At 44.6% G+C, this 19,748-nt stretch overlaps 1 protein-coding gene across 1 annotated transcript in view; it reads right to left on the bottom strand.

The window, feature by feature from the left end:
- Positions 1-9,830: 9,830 nt before the first annotated feature.
- The window catches only part of LOC138789193 (uncharacterized), a 159,516-nt gene continuing 149,598 nt past the window's right edge, over positions 9,831-19,748 (bottom strand). The window contains exons 12-15 of the mRNA XM_069967800.1: positions 13,133-13,507; positions 11,814-12,010; positions 10,383-10,517; positions 9,831-9,959 (exon numbers count right to left, since the gene is read on the bottom strand). Coding sequence (XP_069823901.1) covers positions 9,831-9,959; positions 10,383-10,517; positions 11,814-12,010; positions 13,133-13,507 — 836 coding nt within the window. The remainder of the gene's footprint in view (positions 9,960-10,382; positions 10,518-11,813; positions 12,011-13,132; positions 13,508-19,748) is intronic.

Here is a 19,748-nt window from a genome sequence, read left to right as displayed (position 1 = left end):
TTTCCAGAGAAATGCACCACAATTTGTATTGCCCCATATCTGCAGTTTATAGAAATACCCCATATGTGGCCATATTGCGCTATTTGACGCAACCACAAAGGATTACAAAGGAGCGCCTAGTGAATTTTGAAGCCTCCTTACAATTGGCCAATTTTCAAAGTACCACTTCTGGTTGGCAGAGGCTCAGGGGTGCCAAAACCTAACAAACACCCCTAAAGGGACACCATTTAGGAAACTACACCCCTTATGGAATGTAACAAGGGGTATAGTGAGCACATGGACCCCACTGGTGACAGACACAATGTGCCGTGAGATTGAAAAATTAAATTTTTTTTACTCTAAAACTTGGTCTAGTCTTAAATTTTTCAGGTTGACAAGGGGTTAAAAGGAAAAAACTTGTAGAGAAATTTCCCTCGAGTACAAAAATACCCCACATGGGGACATAATGTATCATGCGGGCGCAGGACAGGCCTCAAAAAGGAAGGAGCACCATTTGGCTTTTGGGAGCTGGATTTGACCAGAATGGAGGACGAAGGCCATGTCTGGTTTACAGAGCCCCTGTGTTGCCAAAACAGTGGAAACCCCCCACAAGTGACCCCATTATGGAAACGACACCCCTCAGGGAATGTAACAAGGGGTGTAATGAGCATATGGACCCCACTGGTGACGGGCACAAATGTGGGACAATGTGCCGTGAAAATGAAAAATTAAATTTTTGACACTAAAACGTTGGCGTAACTTTGAATTTTTCATGTTCACAAGGGGTTAAAAGCAAAAATAAATGACTAATCATGCAGAGCAATTTCCCCGATTACAGGAGTACCCCACATGTGGACACAAAGTGCAAAGCCGGCGCACGGAAAGCCGCCAAAGGGAAGGAGCGCAATTTGGATTTTGGAAGCTGGATTTGGCCAGAATGAAGGACGAAGGCCATGTGGGGTTCGCAGAGCCCTCGTGCTGCCAAAACATTGTAACCCCCCACAAGTGACCCCATTATGGAAACTGCACCCCTCAGGGAATGAATTTACACATACAGAATGTACAGTATCTGCTCCTACAAGGACACTCCCTAGCCTGATACTATGCATGGTCTCCTATATACATAAATGTCTCTTATTACATGACTTACCGGCTGTTGGATGGAGGAGGATGAGGAGTATAACCCCCATCATCAGGAGGAGGCTCCGCTCTGTAATCTGGATGTCCGCCATCCTGTCCAAGCTTCTCCCCAGCATATGTCCAGCTATATACACACCATGTTCCAGCATAGTCCCATTTGTTCTTTACTTTCCCTTTCACATTAGAGAAATCCGAGAACCAGGAGGAAGTTCTTGTAAGGGGGGTGGTGGGGGAGTAGTAGTTATCAGGGGATTCTTGATTAAAAAACTGATCAGACCGATAAGCACCGGAAGGCCCCCAGTGGGATGATCCTTCACGGGGAGGTGTGTGTGTGGGGGGGGGGGGGGAGCTGCCTGGGCGATCACTCCAGTCTCCAGTCTGACACAGTGCTCTCTGCTGCCACCTCTGTCCATGTCAGGAACTGTCCAGAGCAGGAGAGGTTTTCTGTTTCAATATATTTATTGGATTTTTTAACATATTTTTAATGACAGTTGTACACCATTAAGCAGTGCAACATAGATATCCAACAAAGAACAGGAAAATGTTACAATAAACAATAGACACAGTAAAGCAGAGAATATCGCAGGTACACACTACAGAGACATGCTATATGTATATAATTGCAAGGTAGAAATAGCAGGTTTCAGTAGGAATTATGCTATATAGGTAGCTAATAATAAGCAGGTAGGTAACTGACCACCACGGTCAGTCGTTTTAAATGACATAACTAAATTTCGTTGTGCGTGTAACAAGAACACAGATAAGTATAAGATTATAAGTAGAAATGTAAGGTGTGATAATGCAAGCAGACGATCATTAAGGTGGGGTAAGGCGTAAAACAAGTGAGAGCTATTACTCCAGGATGATGCTGTTATGGCTGCTTAAGAAATATGGCCTCAAAAAGCTGGGTGTAATTAAACATAGAGCAGACCAAAGAAAAAGCCTATGCATGGCTGCTTATATACAACTATAGATATTGTGAGATGATAGCGTTCTGTCTCTTATCACAAAAATAAGCTTCTATACGAGCTATGCAGAAATAGGTAACTACACACACGATTCTAATATATACATAGAAGAAAGAACAGCGTGTTGTACTAACAAATATTAGTCACGCAGATTGGGTGGGGCATATAGTCCGGCCAATGCCAGAGTCCAATAAGGAGGTATAGAACACCAAGGTGTAGAAGGCAACCTCCCGTCCGATAATGCCTAATATTGACCGTTGTTAGATTGCCAGGAGTTCCATAGTTGCATCCCTTCCTCCGGGCTTGAGATCCTGTAGGTAACGTCCCCTTTAAATACGATGAGATGAGTGGGAGATCGCCACTTGTATAAGACATGGTTGTCTCTTAGTATTTTTGTGAGAGCGGAAAAGGACTTGCGCCACTGTAAAGTTCCTGGAGATAAATCTGAGAACACTGATATCCGCTGGTATTCGTCTGGTAAACTCTCTGCCTTTCTAGTAGCGTCCAAGAATGCCGATTTAACATGAAGAAAATGAACGCGTACGATTACGTCTCTTGGAGTGTCCATAGGTAGATGTCTGGGTCTGGGGACCCTTCGGGCCCAATCCACAATCATTTCTTTATTGGCACATTTGGGTAAGACTGTTTTGATAAACTTTTGAATATAGGAAGGTAAGTCCGCTGATGGAATAGACTCCGGAATTCCTCGTATGAGCTGGTCCTCCAAGATCATGGTTCTGTTTTTCAACTGGTGCATCTCCTCCTCCAGTCTCCTGCATGTATCTGATAACAAGTTATTCGAGGAGACCAGCTCTCCCATTTTTGTTTCTGTAAGTAGGACTCTGTCCTCCACCGCTCTGATAGATAAGCTGAAAGACTGAAAAATCTGGTCTATGCTGCAAAGGAGAGAGTCTCTGAAGGATAATAGTATGTTCCTGAGTGAGGAGCTGGTCACTGGTGAATCAGGAGTCTGTAGCACGTCAAACTCCATAGGAACGCACTTAGACATGAACGCTGCTGCTATAGTTGGTAGGTTAGGTGCAGGGTTCAAAGATGATGCAGACCAGATATTTTGCCAGGTAGCAGCAGCAGATGGAAGGTGATCCTGTGTATTAGAATGGGGCAGTGAGCATGGACTGCCAGAGCTGAGCTGTTCAGCATTGCTTATGAACACAGGAGCTGCAGGGGAGAGAGTGGTAGCTTTAGCAGTAGTGTCCGGCACAGCAACAGGGGGTCCAGCATTAGCATTTGGATGATAAGCAGAGGTAGGGGGATCTGCAGGAGAGTCCTTTGGTAGTTGAGCAGACTCAGCAGTTTTAGTTGGCTTGTTGCCAGAGATGTCATGTGTCAGTGTAAGGAGAGGGTCCGGCAGGACAGGCTGAGAGGCAGGAGCTGGCTTCATGCCAGAAGTAGGAAGGATACAGTCCGTCCCTGTGTGTGGGGTGCTGCATGAGGGAGCCCCTGTCTGTGATCCCAGGAGTTCAGAGACATGTTGTGTGAGCAGGCTCTTACCAGTGTCAGGTAGCGCTCGTTTAGGACGGATATCAGGAAGAACTCTGTCAGTCTCTGCAGGCAGCTTCTTCCTGTCTGGGCCGGCACCATCTTGTTTCCTCACATGGGGATGCCATATTACTTTCTGTATCCTCTGTGGTTGTGATAATCGGCGATGCATGGTGCCAGGACCTGCTCTAGGTGGTCACCGATGTAAAATGCCCGGAGAGATAAGCCAGAGATATAAAAAGAGGGTCTTAGTTGCTGTTATAAGCAGGGTCAGACAGGAGCTCAAGCAGAATGCAGGAGAGGTTTTCTATGGGGATTTGCTCCTGCTCTGTACAGTTCCTCACATGGACAGAGGTGGCAGCAGAGAGCACTGTGTCAGACTGGAGAGAATACACCACTTCCTGCAGGACATACAGCAGCTGATAAGCACTGGGAGACTTTCAGTATATTACAAATCTGTATAACTTTCTGAAAACAGTTGTTTTGGAAGGGGGGAAAAAAATCAATGGAATAATACCCCTTTAAGTTTCTTCTTAAGGAGAGCGTTATAAAGACTTCTAGAATAGTATTGGCCTTTTTTTTTCGCTGGGATTTTTTGAAAGAATCTTTGGATTGAAACACTGACTTTAAAGGGATTATTCAGGACTAGAAAAAGCTAAGTTACTTTCTTGCACAGTGCCACCCCTATCCTCAGGCTGTGTGTGGTATTGCAATTCATGTCCATTAACTTCAATGCAACTGAGCTGCTATGCCACGCCCAAACTGAGGACAGGTAGAGGCGCTGTTTCTGAAACCCTTTTAAGCGAAAACTATCTTCAAAAGATGGTGTGGGAGAACTACTTTATATAGATGGACTAATAGATTTTAACCCTTTCAGGACCGGTCCAGATAGCACCCTCAGGACCAGAGCCCGTTTTTTAAATCTGACCAGTCTCACTTTCTGTGGTTATACCTCCGTTATATTATGACTTATTTTAGCAATTCTGAGATTGTTTTCTCATGACATATTGTACTTTAGGCTAGTGGTAAATTTTTTGTGTGAAAAATCCCTACATTTCATGAAAAAAATGACAAAATTAGTGGTTTTATGATTTTTTTTTCTTCAGTCACTGTGCGGGTTTAGTTATGTGATCATTTTATTGCCAGCGTCTTTACGCATGCGCCAATGCTGAATGTGTACTTTTTTATTTATTTAATTATTTACATTTATTATTGTATTAGGGGCTATGGGGATTTTATGTGTTGTGTACTTCATTTATTTGTGGGTGTGTTTTGTGTACTCTTATACTTTATTTTACTGTCCCACCATGGGGACATCACTATTTGATTGCCTGACACATTACATTGCAATACAGATCTGTAATAGGCAAAGCTGTCAAGGCTCAGCCACCGTAGTTATGAGACAGGAGGCTTCAGGGAATCCTCCTGGTTTCATAACAACCATCGGGGATGTACGATCGGGGAATAGAGGGAGGATACTATAGGTGCTGTGATCGGCCTGATCGCAGCACCTATAGGGTTAATTGCTGCAATCCGCGCCCAGCGCGGGTAGCGGCTGATTCGGCGGGTGCCGACTATCACTGACAGCCGGGACTTGCCGCAGGATGGCACAGGCACAGCTCCTGCGCCCGTTTCATCCCAGGACGTTACTGTACGTCCTTGAGCGGGAACTCACTGCAAAAAAAAGGACGTCCATTACAATATGAAAAATATCTTTATTATATCACACGCTCAAAATGGATAAAGCACTTTAACCTCTTAATGACGGAGCCAATTTTCGGTATTTTGCATTTTCATTTTTTCCTCCTTGTGTTAAAAACGTTCCTTAAAATCGCTCCCTTCCCAGGCTTATAGCGCTTTTATCCTTTGGTCTATGGGGCTGTGTGAGGTGTCATTTTTTGCGCCATGATGTGTTCTTTCTATCGTATATGCGACTTTTTGATCGCTTTTTATTCCAATTTTTCTGGATTTGATGCTGTATTACACATCACCGATCCATGATCCATCTATTGCTCTGGCCTGCTGCAGACCAATGCAATAGAATACCTAGCCGGGATCAGAGTTGTTCTGACGCTGAGGCCCGGCGTGGTAAGATGAAGGGATCCCCCCTCCGCGCTCGCATCGTGGGGGCGGGGGGATCCCACCACTAGACCCCAGGGAATGCCGCATTGAAGACTGTTAGATACAGCTATCAAACGTGACAGCTGCATCTAACGGTCTTAATTTTTTTTAATAATCTTTCTGGATTTGATGTGTCAAAAAATCTGCAATTTTGCACTTTGGTGGAATTTTGCGCTTACGCCGTTTACCGTGCGAGATCAGGAATGTGATCATGTAATAGTCAGGGCGATTACGCACGCGGTTATACCAAATATGTATGTTTGTTTATTTATTTATTTTTATTTATGAAATAGGAAAAAGGGGGGTGATTCAGATTTTTTTAATGATGAAAAAAACTTTTTTCTTATTTTTTTTACTTTAACTTTTAGTCCCATAGAGATCACTGCAGTATACTTACAATACACTGATCAATGAGATCAGTGATAGATTAGGGCTGCTGCAGCCAGAAGCAATCTACTAACGAGCCGGGATCAGCGTCAGTCAGACGCTGAGGCCGGCCGGGAAGGCAGAAGAGACCAACAATGCTATAAAATTGGCCACTAGGTGTCTCACTTACTGGAAACTGCAGTTGAGGTTCCGTCACTAAGGCCAGTCTGTCTTTTGTAACAGCAAAAAAAGAGACCACATGCCGGAAGTGATGTCAGCTGCTCTGCTCAGGCTGGCCCAGCGATGATGAATGCTGATTGGCCGGCAGCCATACACACCCCCGTACACGCCCCTTTACACCCCCCATGTGCACTGCTGCAGTGGCGTAAACTAACTAATCTAGCTCCAAAATGGGAGGAAACAAAATGCACAAACATAGAGAAATATAACAATAAATAAAACCGTAATAACAGTCATTTGTAATTTATATAAAATGAAGCAAACGCCGCCTGGTGGTCACCTAATGTATGGCATGAAATTAAGTAAACATAGAAAAAATAGAGAATATGGATATATATGTATATGTGTGTGTATATATGCGGAGCTCCTGTGGAAGTGAACAAAACGTACATCAGGCTCTCAGTGTTGGCTGGTTCTCACCCATATTACCATATATATTTGGCTTTATATGGATCATCTAAATGTGCTTAGGCCTGGTTGTTACTTTTATGGGGGCTAACCTAATGTAGTTTCACCAAACCAGTTTGAAGAGATACATACAGCCTCTCTTCAGGCCGCATATATACACACATATACATATAGAAAATAGAGAATATGGATATATATGTTTACTTAATTTCATGCCATACATTAGGTGACCACCAGGTGGCGCTTGTGCTTTGTGCCTGCACCATATTATCTAAATTGTATGATTTCTGTTACATACATCATACGGTTATATATACCACGCTGATATTTTCCTCCCCCTCTGGATTTGTGACCTCTGTGTTTTTTCCCATATTTTAAGCTGTCTTTTATTTATTTGAATGATGTTGAAATAAAAGGAATTTGTTATATTTCCTTATGTTTGTGCAAGTTTGCATTAGTTTTTGATTGCACCAATAGTTACTTGGCAGGACTTTTTCTTAGGTGAAATGCAGAATCATGAGCCGCACAATGGCGACTAAACAGACCGCTGGAACTGCAAAATTATAATGAAAACGGGACGGCATAAATGAGGCAGACAAGAACTGTATATTTGCGGTATATTTTAAAAAAAAAATTTTTTTTTTTTTTAAATATTATGACAGATACATATTTATGTTTATATACAGATATATTTTTCATTTATAAAAAAAACCCAAAACATGAATTAATACAATAGCAAAATATTATTGCAGCATAAGTTGCATACAAAAAAAATTATAAAAAAAGAGAGCAGCATTTTTTGATGTTCGTCTGAAAAGACGTCCGCAAAACAACTGTCTGCACATGGACTAAAAATGTTACTGATCATAATCGTTATTTGAGTCCGTTGTTATACGAAAAGACAATCTCAATCCGACAGCATTGGAACCCGGCCTTATAGCATAGACGTCACATTACACGTCTTCTGGATTAGGTTATAGTTACAGAATGTTCGGCCATTTACAGCGATCCCTTCTTTGTTATCTATCAAGTCTGTTAACCTATTTTTTTTATTTTTTTTATTTTTTTTTTTTTTTACAATTTGTTTACACTATAGGCCAAGGGGGGTTATAAGAGACTGGAAGTGAGTGAGTGTATTAGTATTGTCCAGACTGAGGAGGAGAATTGGAAAACCAGGAGATGGCAGCAGAATCAGGAGCTGCAATGGCAGAGATACACAGTATGGCTAGGTTCACACAGTGTATGACAGCGGCCGTGTCACAGAATGGCCACTGTCTGTGAAGTTCACGCTGCCGTACCGGCCGTATTTAACTTCACTTCTTTTGATTTGGAATGTGGCATTCGGGTGTGCCCACATTCCAATTACCCATAGCAGTCAATGTAAAGTGTGGCCAGAGCTGCACTTTACATTGTCTGCACTGTCAGTTTTGGGCGGCCCCTATTCAATGAATAGCGGCTGCACAAAACTGACGTCAGTTTTCCATGCGGCTGCATGGTATCCCGGCTGGAGTGTATACAGAGTGTAAACACTTTGCCCAGGATTCTATAGGACACAATGTTATTTTAATTTTCAACAAATAGCGGTTGATGTTGAAACGGCCATTATTTATTGAAAATTTACGTTGTGTGAACTTAGCCTATAGCTGTCAGGGAGCAGCATCATAACACTTACTGCTTACAGTTCTAGGATTAAGCTCAATGGAAGATGTATACAGTGGTCCCTCAAGTTACAATATGTTTGCTGTTGGTGTAGTTAGAGGATAGACCAAGAACATAAACACCAGCAACAAGACCAATTATACCATAGAAGAAGCAAATATTATTGCCTCACCTTTACCACCACATAGTGACTAATACCATAATACCATTATTACACATCCACTGTACAAAGACCACTATCTCCCCATATACTGACCTGTATAGAGGTAGATTACATCCAGTGACTCACAGGTGACGCCTCCTCGGAATCATTCGCTTTTCACTTTCTTCTCCATCTGGCCCGTCCATCATGAAGACTTCTCCTAGCCACAACTTGTCTCCGCAGAATCTGCCAGACAAACATTTTAGTCTTCTCACTCATATAGTACAGGTGTCCTCTGTGACCCCATATAGTAGTTAGGCATCTCTGTGCAGGTAGTATCCCCCACTATGTAGGTTATCTCCCCTGTAGGTAGTATCCTCCACAGTAGGTATTCTCCTTGGATTTTAGTCCCAACGTCCCAGAAGATAGTACCCCCCATTTCAGGCATCCCCTTGTAAGTAATTCCCTCCCTCAATAGGTAGTATCCCCCATGACCACATGTAGTAGCCATCCCCCAGTGCATAATCTCTCTATTAGTTAACCCTCCCCCAGTAGATAGTACCCCCCATGTAGTAGGCTTCCCAATGTAGGTAGCTCCCCTGCTAGCCCCCAAATAGGTACTATCCCCCATGTTGTAGATATCTGCCTGTAGTTAACACCCCCTGCTAACTCTCCCAGTAAATAGCCTAGCCCCCCCAGTAGATAGTATCCCCCATGTAGTAGATAACCACTGTTGTTGATTCCCCTGGTACCCCCCCCAGTTGATAGCCCAATAAGTACCATTCCCTAGTACATCCCCCTAGAATTAATACCCCTGCTACCCCCCCCATATCCTCTTTGCTGTAATGTTGTAGGTGTCCCTCTGAAGGTAATGCCCCCCGTTCCCCGTAGAGCCCCCCATAGCAGTTAGATTCCCACCTTAATTAGGGCATCTTCCTTTTGTTATTATTAAAAAAAACATACTCACCTGTACTTTGCAGTCTTCCCTGCTCTCCAGTGTCGCTCCCCACATGCTTCGGCGAAGGCCGCTCCCCCCCGCCTCCATTGCTCCAACACACATGTGACATCACTCCCGTACCAGAGCCATGGGGGGAGGGGCGACCTCTTGTGGCTGGAGGTAGAATGCTGCCTGCGGCCACAAGAGTGATTGGCAATTCGGGGAGCCCATGGCTTCCCACTCTCCAATCACAGTGCCGCATTTAACTGCAATAACTCACCAGGAGCTCAGCCGCCGGGTGCTGCCAGTGATGCCAGCTCAGGGGGCTTAGTCCATTGGCACCCTTTTGCGCCAGGCCCCGTAGCAGCGGTCACTGGGCCTGGTAGTTACGCTGTTTATGCTGGTTCTGGGTTGAGGGCCCATTGGAGGATCCTCTGGTTTCTCCGATGGCCCAGTCCGACACTATGCCCTCACCTGGTGTCCAAAGGAGCAACTCATCCTGGCACAGTAAAGAGCAGTATAGGACATGTAGTATCACTCTGTACTGTAGAGAGGCGCTACTAGGTAGCCAATCACTGCATGCACTGCAGTAATACTGGGGTTTTACTAGTAAAATTGCCAATTTGATTGGTCAGTCATCTAGTTATGTAGTTATGTTTGTAGCTTTCTATGTTGAATCTGGTCTCAAGTTATCATAGCCCAGAAAGGACTATTGTATGTTGAAAATATTGTAACCTGAGACCATTGTAAGTTGAGGGATCACTGTACATCCTTATGTAGTGAGCTCCCCCTAGTGGTGGCTGCAGGCAGGGAACAATATAATCTATTTTAGAAAAAGAGAAGCAGGAGATTTAGCGTGACCTTTCCACAACACAAAAGTGTGGATCTAAAGGCAAAACTATGTCCAGAATTGGAGAAATACTGTATGATGTGTAACCAGGACATTAGAAAAGGTTATAGCAGACGGCTCAGCAATAGGAGATGTAGGATCTGTAGTCGTTCTCGTGTTGTAGATTGAAAAAGTGTCCTGTGGATGATTCTTAGATTTCTCAATCACCTAGAAAACAAAGAGGAAGATTTCAAGAGACGAAACAAAACCATTAAAGAACTGTCAAATGAATGTAGTAATATATGTATACAGGGAAATTCTAATAATCTGGCATCTGATAATCTGGTGTTTGTTTTCTGCAATATTATATGGACGTAAAGAAAACCAGAAGCAGAAGATTGAGCCGGGAGAACCAAAGAGGAAATGAAAGTGTAAATGACAGCTATATGATCATATTTGTCCCAGTGGCATAGCTATAGCTGCCGCCATGGTGACTGGGGCCCTTAGCCAGGCAGGGCCCATCACAGGGCTCCCATAGCCACTTCACTATGTTCCCTCATTAGCTGTGGTGCATCCAGGGGTCACATGCAGAACCATGAATGGAACCTGCTGCTGTATGAAAGTGCACGTGCAGGGTGGGGGCTTTCTCTCCTGGAAAGTCAGTGATGCAAAGTCACCCCAACTAAGGGGGTGGGGGTCAAAGATTGGATGAGCAGAAGGCTCAGGCAATTTGCCAGTAAGGGGTTAAGTAGGGATGCTGTGAACTTTAAGTGCACTTAGTACAGCAAGTGGGCGGACAGTTAGCAGTAATCTATACAGAGGCCTACTGTAGAGGAGCAGAACACCGGTCAAAATGACTGGTGTTATGCTTCTCAGTGGGTGATTGTACTGATCCCTCCCTGCTCCCTGCTGTGTCTTCAGCTGCACTGCAACCTCTAGTGACTATTACATAATCACCAGAGGTTGCAGTGCAGAGGAAGAGGTCATACAGACAGGAGAGGGAAGGAGTGAGTGGAAGGCTGCCTTCCCACATTGTATTTATGTTTAAAAAAACAATGTGGCAACACAGCCTTTCAGCACATTATGGGCACTCTTCCTGGCACTAGGGCTGGCATATGCACTTGCATACTGCAAGAAGGACCTTACCTGCCAATTACAATCACATGCGGTAGCTGCAGCTATTAGTAAATAGAGGACGCTTTTCCCCGTTGTACTAGCTGCTGCAGCTACTGCAGGTAAACTGTGGGTGGGACCTGGACTTGCAAGTCCTGTCTGCAGTTCTCAAGCGCATTCACTAACCCCTTGTTTGGGACTGTAAATCAAGTCAGGATAGGGATGGAAGGGGGAGTGAGAAAACATTACAGCTATTAGCATGTCATGGTATAATTCTCTACCTTACCATCATCACTTACCTGGCCGTTGTAATGTCCATGTGACCTCCTCATCTTTTTCAGGTCTACCTGGGTGATTGACTTTACACCTGAATATTTTTCCATAGTCTTTCTCTATAACAGTGGCCCTCACACAGCTGGTGATAGAGAACAATCTATCATTGTCTTCTTCAACTTCAGTATTTGTTGAAGGTAAAGTTTCCCCATTTTTGTACCAGATGACATTTATGTATCGTGGATGAAAGGAGTGAATTCTGCAGGTTAGCTCCACATGGTCCCCAACATTGTAGGACTTCTTGTTGGCCACTATTGGATCCAAAACAGGTGAAGCTACAGAAAGAAAAAAATAAGGAAAATGTTGGCAGATCTGGAAAACATAGTCTGTAAAATAATTATAAAACAGTAATGTCATCTGAATGGCTGCCATGTAATACTATATGTACCCTGAAAACATTTGACCAAGTGGTACCTCCCAGGAATCGGGTGCCGTGAGCGCCTTTTAACTTGTAGTTCTTCTGACCAGCACTTGCAGTTAAAATTAGCTATGTGATTGACAGAACAAGGAGCTATTGGCTCCCAGCTCTGCCAAACACCCTTGCATTATGCCTCCAGCCACACAAGGCTGCTGCCTGGTCAGTATGTAGTTTCTCACTGGTATTACATTTGTGGGCTTCCAAGATCAGTTCCACTGGTGGGTCCTAGGTACCCCAGTCCGATAGTGGGACTTACTCAGACTCAGTACAGCACAGATGTTGGAGCCCACCAGAGACTTCTCCAGTAGGCCCCAACATCTTGCAAGTTACAGGCAAGTTTTGGTGGACTCACAGAGGATGTTAAACCTCATGGTGGTGAACAGGCTGAGCCATTGAAGTGGTCAGCCTAAGGGTGTCATAATGGTGAACATCATCCAGGAACGGGCAAGGGGAATAAGTACAAGAGTGAGGATCTTCGGTAGGGTCATATGTTCCTTAAAGTGTACTGTCTCTGCTAGAATGGGGCAGCCAGAATGTGATCCCCCCCCCCATTGTTGTCTGGTCCGGTGTTGTATGTCAGGCAGCTGGGGATCTCACAGTATTTGAGAATCCCAGTGGCCTAGAACTTCACCTGACTCCTGTGAAGTACAAGGGAGAAGTAAGTGGCCATCTTATATCCAAAAGTCAGGTGTTTAACCTCAGCAGCAGAAGGGTTTCCCCATTGCTGGACCTTGTTATGGCCGCTCCTTGTTGTGGTATCAGAGCTCATGGCCATCTTCAGGTGTATGTGTCCCTTAGGCTACAGAGTCACAGCGCCCCCTGTCTGCCGCCTGATCAGTGTAGAGCATGCTTCCCCATATTACCCACCCCAAGCCGAGACCATACGAGGAGCCGGACAACTTATCTAAGAGATGGAGGAGAAGGATGAGATAACTGGTGACATGTTATAGAGATCAGTAATAAGACAATCCATTCCTACCTGTCACCCGCAGCGTCACATCTTTACATATCGGATCTTCCAGAGCTTCATGGTGAACTTCCAGGATAAGTTTAGCTCCATCATGTTCATGTACATCAGGTCTTATATATATAACGCAGAAACAGCTGAATACACCATTTATAGAAGATGATATAACAAGATCCATCATAAGGGGAGGTTTTAATATTAGATCTTCTTCATTGCTTTTCGTCCTTGTGGTGGACCCGGTGGCCACAAGAATCTTCTCATTGTCTTTCTTAAAATATAAAAGGATGGGGATTTTGGGGGGGCTGAAGTTCGCTATATGACATGTCAGAATTGTCTTTTTCCCATGGATCAGTTCAGGTCCAGTGATGTCCATAACCTCAGGCGGAGCTGTCAGAATGAGAATATATGTTGTCTATTAGAACCTGATATAAACTGATATAATAAGCAATCGCGCAGAAAAATCAATCACAAACTATATATGCAGTATATGTAATTGTAATTATATTTAACCCCTTCGCAACCTATGAGATAGAGTTACAGCATAGGTGTCAGGATTGTGCAGTTACCTGGTGTGAACTGGGCCTGTTTTTACTATTATGTGCCACACCCGATTACTTCTCAGCTTCCGTCAATACAGGAGTTAAGCTGAGAAGCTTTTGGACTTATGCAGCTGAGTAGGTCTTTAGACTGACTGGTTTCTCTGCCTATCTGGGACCTGGAAGATCATAACGCCGGTCCAATGGGGATCCGGACCGGGCTCTTGTTCAGCATAAAAGAAAGCTGAGGCAGTCTCCCAGGGCTGGCTATTTAGGTTTCATACTCTGGTCCCAGCTCCCCCTGTCTATTCCTGTGATTCCCATCTGATTGTTACCTGATTTTGTAATACGCTGCCCATTTGGTTCTGACCTTGCTTGTTTGATTATCGTATATTGTGTATGTTTGTTTGTCTGTCTTGTTCTGTGTGCATGTATCCAGTACAGGGAACGTCTTTGTGGTTGTCCGTGGCTGCCTAGGGCCATTTGAGGCAAGTAGGTAGGGACAGTTGGTGGGTTCAGTATTAGGGCTCACTGTCGTGTCTTGTCCCTGCCTCCCTGTCCTGACAATAGTTCAGTTGTGGATCATTGGAGAACTTGTAGATTTTAAGTCCTTGCCGGCAGGGTCCTCTTTCCCCATCTACCAGCCTGCCATTGATCTTCATGTAATGTGTTTTTGATCTTATAATATTCCTGTTTGTTAACCCCTATCGCTTATACAATTCCCTGGAATCAAGGGCGCTTTAGAAATAAATGAATAATTAGGAATACTAATCAGTTTTTCCTCCGTGTTAGAGGAAGGTCATTACTCAAGTACACAATGCGAGGAGAAGTTCTACAACTTTGTTCTTGTCCAGGGTTGGATAATTCTGCTCAAGTGCTCCCTGACATTTGCCTTTTTCTTAGTGGTCCTGTGGTTGACGATGATGCTGATTGACTTCAACCAATGGCTCGCTGGCATATTTTTTCTGGGGGTCAAGCACATAGCACTGGCCCATTAGTAGTGGTCAATCTTTAGGGTATGTTCTGATGTACTTAATCCCTCGTGGATATGATTCTGCAGATTTTATGTATTTAATTTGATGAAATCATCAGTATCAAATCATCAAATCCTGAATGGTTTAAGTGCGAACGTACCCTTAACCCCTTCCCTTCGCAGGATGTACCAGCACTTCCGGTGGCAGGTGAGGAGGTTCAGAGAGGGGCCGGTCGTCGCACCTGCTATTTAGGACAGTTAAATGCAGCTGTCAATCATGACAGCTGCATTTAAGCCTCCTTTGCAGCCTTATCCCTGGTGTCTAGTGGCCGGATCTCCCCCCGATCGTGGGAGGGGAGATCCAGCATACTGGCCGGGGCTAAGCGTCGGAATGACGCTGATCCCGGCTAGGCAATCCATGTATCTGGTCTGCAGCAGTCCAGTATAATATAAATGATCTGATGGATCAGTGCTCTATTATATGCACAGCATTGATCTCAATGGGAGATCACTGCTGTGTATATAGAAGTCCCCCAGGGGGATCAGTGCTGTGTATATAGAAGTCCCACAGGGGGATCAGTGCTGTGTATATAGAAGTCCCCCAGGGGGATCAGTGCTGTGTATATAGGAATCCCACAGGGGGATCAGTGCTGTGTATATAGAAGTCCCCCAGGGGGATCAGTGCTGTGTATATAGGAGTCCCACAGGGGGATCAGTGCTGTGTATATAGGAGTCCCCCAGGGGCATCAGTGCTGTGTGTGTTTTTTATAACAGGTAGACTGTCTGGTGTAAATTGATAAGTCATCATGCTGTTGGGGTTACGTGGAGAAAAACAGGGGTGTATACTTACCCGTCCTGCTGGTTTCCAGGCTACCTGGTGTCTGCTGCTGTCTTTTTCTTTAAAACTTCCGTTGACGTCGTGTCGTGGGGTAAGGAAATGACCGTTCAGCATAGAAAGAATAGAGATCACTGGGGTTGTGCTGCAAATGATTATGATAATTTAACCCTTTTAATGCCATGACCATCAGACCAAACAAAGGACCCCACATTGTGAGTTTCCCAAGTGCCGTACCTTGTGGGTCTTGTTATGGCCGCTCCTTGTGGTATCAGAGCTCAGGTATGTGTGGCCCTTAGGCTACAGAGTCACAGCGCCCCCTGTCTGCCCCCTGATCAGTGTAGAGCATGCTTCCCCATATCACCCACCCCAAGCCGAGACCATACGAGGAGCCTGACAACTTATCTAAGAGATGGAGGAGAAGGATGAGATAAATGGTGACATGTTATAGAGATCAGTAGTAAGACAATCCATTCCTACCTGTCACCCGCAGGGTCAGCTCCTTACGGATCGGATATATCAGAGCTTCATGGTGAACTTCCAGGATAAGTTTAGCTCTGTTATGTTCCTGTACATCAGGTGTTATATGTATATAGCAGGTACAGCTGGAAACACCATGTACAGGTGGTGATATAACCGGATCCAACATCAGGGGATGATGTAATAATGGATTCTCTTCATCGCTTCCTATCTTTCTGGGGGGCCAAGATGCTACTAGAGTCTCCTCATTATCTTTCTTCAAATATAAGAAGATTTCGATATCTCTTAGTCTGAAGTTCACTATAGGACATGTCAGTATTGTCTTTTTCCCATGGATCAGTTCAGATGCAGTAAAGTCCATAATCTCAGGTGGAGCTGTCAGAATGAGAATATATGGCGTCTATTAGAATGTTATATATAACCGGATACTTAGACATATACAACACAAGCAATACAGATACCAGGAATTATCTCTAAAAAAGAGAAACATTAGTTAGTTGGGTTAATTGAAGGTAAGTTAAGCTTGACTTGGAGTAAGGCTAGGGGTCTTCCGATGGGCCTTGCTTAATTAGTAACAGTACTGTGTTGGGGGCGACTCAACTTGTAGACAATCTTGATAGAGGAACTCGTTCTCACAGTTTAGGATAAGATACAGATACCAGAGGGCCAGTTCTGGTAGAACGAGCCCCAAGCTTGCACAACTGGGCGTAGCTAGCCACTCAAGGTTCCCTGAGATTGCCAAGCGAAGATCAATGGAGTACTTTGGCTTTATCTGCTTTTTGCTCTGCTGCAGATGAACCGACAGTTTTGTGGAATGTCCTGGCTTGGATAGGGATCCCAGTGGACTGGTAATAATACTTGGAAAGAATCAGTAATAGCGTCTAGTCCCTGTCTGGGGACCTGGCCTCCAGGCCAGGCCCTGGAGTGAGCTTCTGCAGAAACAACTTGCTCTCTACACTCTCTCTCTCAGAATACCGACTAGATTAACCCAACCAGGAACCAGCAAGGAGTTATATAGGAGTGGGAGGGACTGCTGGAAGGGAAAGAATATAAGTGTCTAAATAGGTTAGTGTGGTGTGTGGTATCAAGGTTAAGGATTGGTGAGACAGTGAACTAAACAAGTGTAGTATCACAGGTGGTTCTCTGGTTGTCCAGTGATTCTGGTGGGATTGGCTGACCGTCTGAAGTGTATAGTGGCCTCCTGACTCATGTGCAAATGTTGGCAAAAGACAGGATGATATATATATATATCTCACCTATATACAACACTTACCTTTCTTTATATAACGTTTGTAAATAAGCAATAAAACTGCTATCAGCAGCGGCAGCGTGACAAGTACCCCGAGTACAATCCCAGTTACTCGAGCATTGTTGTCTTCTATGAGAATAAAAACAAAGACAAGAAATAATCAGATTACATGTAGTTATATACACTGATCGGTAGGGAAATCATTCCTCCACATCCCCCAACAGTATCTGGCAGATAGATGAAAACCTATACCCCAGGCTGCCATAGCAAACCCATCTGAGCCACTTATCTTCCATTGTTACTTCTAAGTAATTGGATTTATCCCCCTCTGTTCCCTCATGTAGTGGTTGGGCCTAATTCTGTGCCTCCATATACTGTAGTATCAATCCCCCCACCACCATACCCGCAAATAATATTAGTCCTTTCTCCGCAACCTCAGTATAGTATCAGGCTCTTCTGTGTCTGTGCTGACCCATATAGTATAAGGCCCCTCTGTGAACCCCCCATATAGTGATGGTCCCCTCTCTGCAGCCCCATATAGTAGATGGCCCCCTTTGTAATGGATCCCCTATATTGTGATACCTTGGTTCTTTTCCAGAACCGAGCAGTTTGAGAACCAAGCAGAGATTTTTCATAGGAAATCATGGAAATGCATTTAATTGTTTTTTACACTCCATGGGTGAGGTGCAGAGAGTGTAAAAAGCTACATAGTGATGCAATAGCTGCTTACCTCCTCTATCTATGCAGTAAGTACAGTAGCAGTGCATTACACATGGCCCCTTACTGCAGGAGTGAGGAATCCCAATTGATTGATTATTAGAGTGAAGCGTAATGATTATAAAAAATGTATATACCTGGTACAGGCTGCACTGATATAGTAACATTACAGATAAGAGGGTCTTTCAGCGTCCTGTGGGTGATCACACAGGAATATACATCTCCATCCTCCTCCATGCTCATAGCTCTCACAGGCAGCACATTCTTCATATTATACGTTCCATCAGGGCTCTGTACTGGTATACTGGTGCAGGTCCTGTTATCCAGCTTAGCTTTGTTGGAGGAGGCTTTACTGTACCTCAGCCAACGTATAGTGACAGGTTGTGGATAGAAGCCGCTGACATAGCATGTAACCGATCTCTCAGTGTCTGGATACATCACTAGTCTGGAGTCACTCACTGTACAGGTCGGTGCGGCTGAGGAGAAACAAAGACATAGAAACAAAAGCAGGTGTAGAATAATAATAATAATAATAACTAGATTTGCATTTCCAGGGAAATACATAGTACTTGAAAAGAGCGCCCCTTTACCAGTGACTTCCAGAGCGCCCCTTTACCAGTGACTTCCAGAGCGCCCCTTTACCAGTGACTTCCAGAGCGCCCCTTTACCAGTGACTTCCAGAGCGCCCCTTTACCAGTGACTTCCTTTTAACTTTAATCCTGGGTGCCGTCCCTTTAAGAGTGACTTGGGTCCCATCCCTTTAAGAGCAACTTGGCTCCCGTCCCTTTAGGAGCGACATGGGTCCCTTTAGTAGCGACCTGGGTCGCTTTAAGAGCGACGTGGGTCCTTTGCTCTTAAAGGGACCCAGGTCGCTTTTAAAGGGACCCATTTCGCTCTTAATGGGACCTATTTCGCTCTTAAAGGGACCCAGGTCGCTTTTGAAGGGACCCAGGTCGCACATAAAGGGACCCATTTCGCTCTTAAAGGGACCCATTTCACTCTTACAGGGACCCAGGTCGCTATTAAAGAGACCAATTTCGCTCTTAAAGGGACACAGGTCGCTCTTAAAGGGACTCAGCTTGCTCCTAAAGGGACCCATTTTGCTCTTAAAGGGACCCAGGTCGCTATTAAAGAGACCAATTTCGCTCTTAAAGGGACACAGGTTGCTCTTAAAGGGACCCAGGTCGCTCTTAAAAGGACCCATTTTGCTCTTAAAGGGACCAATTTCACGCTAAAATACATAGTGCTTGAAAAGAGCGCCCCTTTACCAGTGACTTCCAGAGCGCCCCTTTACCAGTGGCTTCCTTTTAACTTTAATCCTGGGTGCCGTCCCTTTAAGAGTGAGTTGGGTCCCATCCCTTTAAGAGCAACTTGGCTCCCGTCCCTTTAGGAGCGACATGGGTCCCTTTAGTAGCAACCTGGGTCGCTTTAAGAGCGACGTGGGTCCTTTGCTCTTAAAGGGACCCAGGTCGCTTTTAAAGGGACCTATTTCGCTCTTAAAGGGACCCAGGTCGCTCTTAAAGGGACCCAGGTCGCTTTTAAAGGGACCCAGGTCGCACATAAAGGGACCCATTTCGCTCTTAAAGGGACCCATTTCACTCTTACAGGGACCCAGGTCGCTATTAAACAGACCAATTTCGCTCTTAAAGGGACACAGGTCGCTCTTAAAGGGACTCAGCTTGCTCCTAAAGGGACCCATTTTGCTCTTAAAGGGACCCAGGTCGCTATTAAAGAGACCAATTTCGCTCTTAAAGGGACACAGGTTGCTCTTAAAGGGACCCAGGTCGCTCTTAAAAGGACCCATTTTGCTCTTAAAGGGACCAATTTCACGCTAAAAG

The sequence above is a fragment of the Dendropsophus ebraccatus genome, chromosome 4 (genome assembly GCF_027789765.1).
Source record: "Dendropsophus ebraccatus isolate aDenEbr1 chromosome 4, aDenEbr1.pat, whole genome shotgun sequence".
NCBI lineage: Eukaryota > Metazoa > Chordata > Amphibia > Anura > Hylidae > Dendropsophus > Dendropsophus ebraccatus.
The sequence above is the reverse complement of the archived record's forward strand: the minus strand, read 5'-3'. Positions and strand labels throughout refer to the sequence as shown.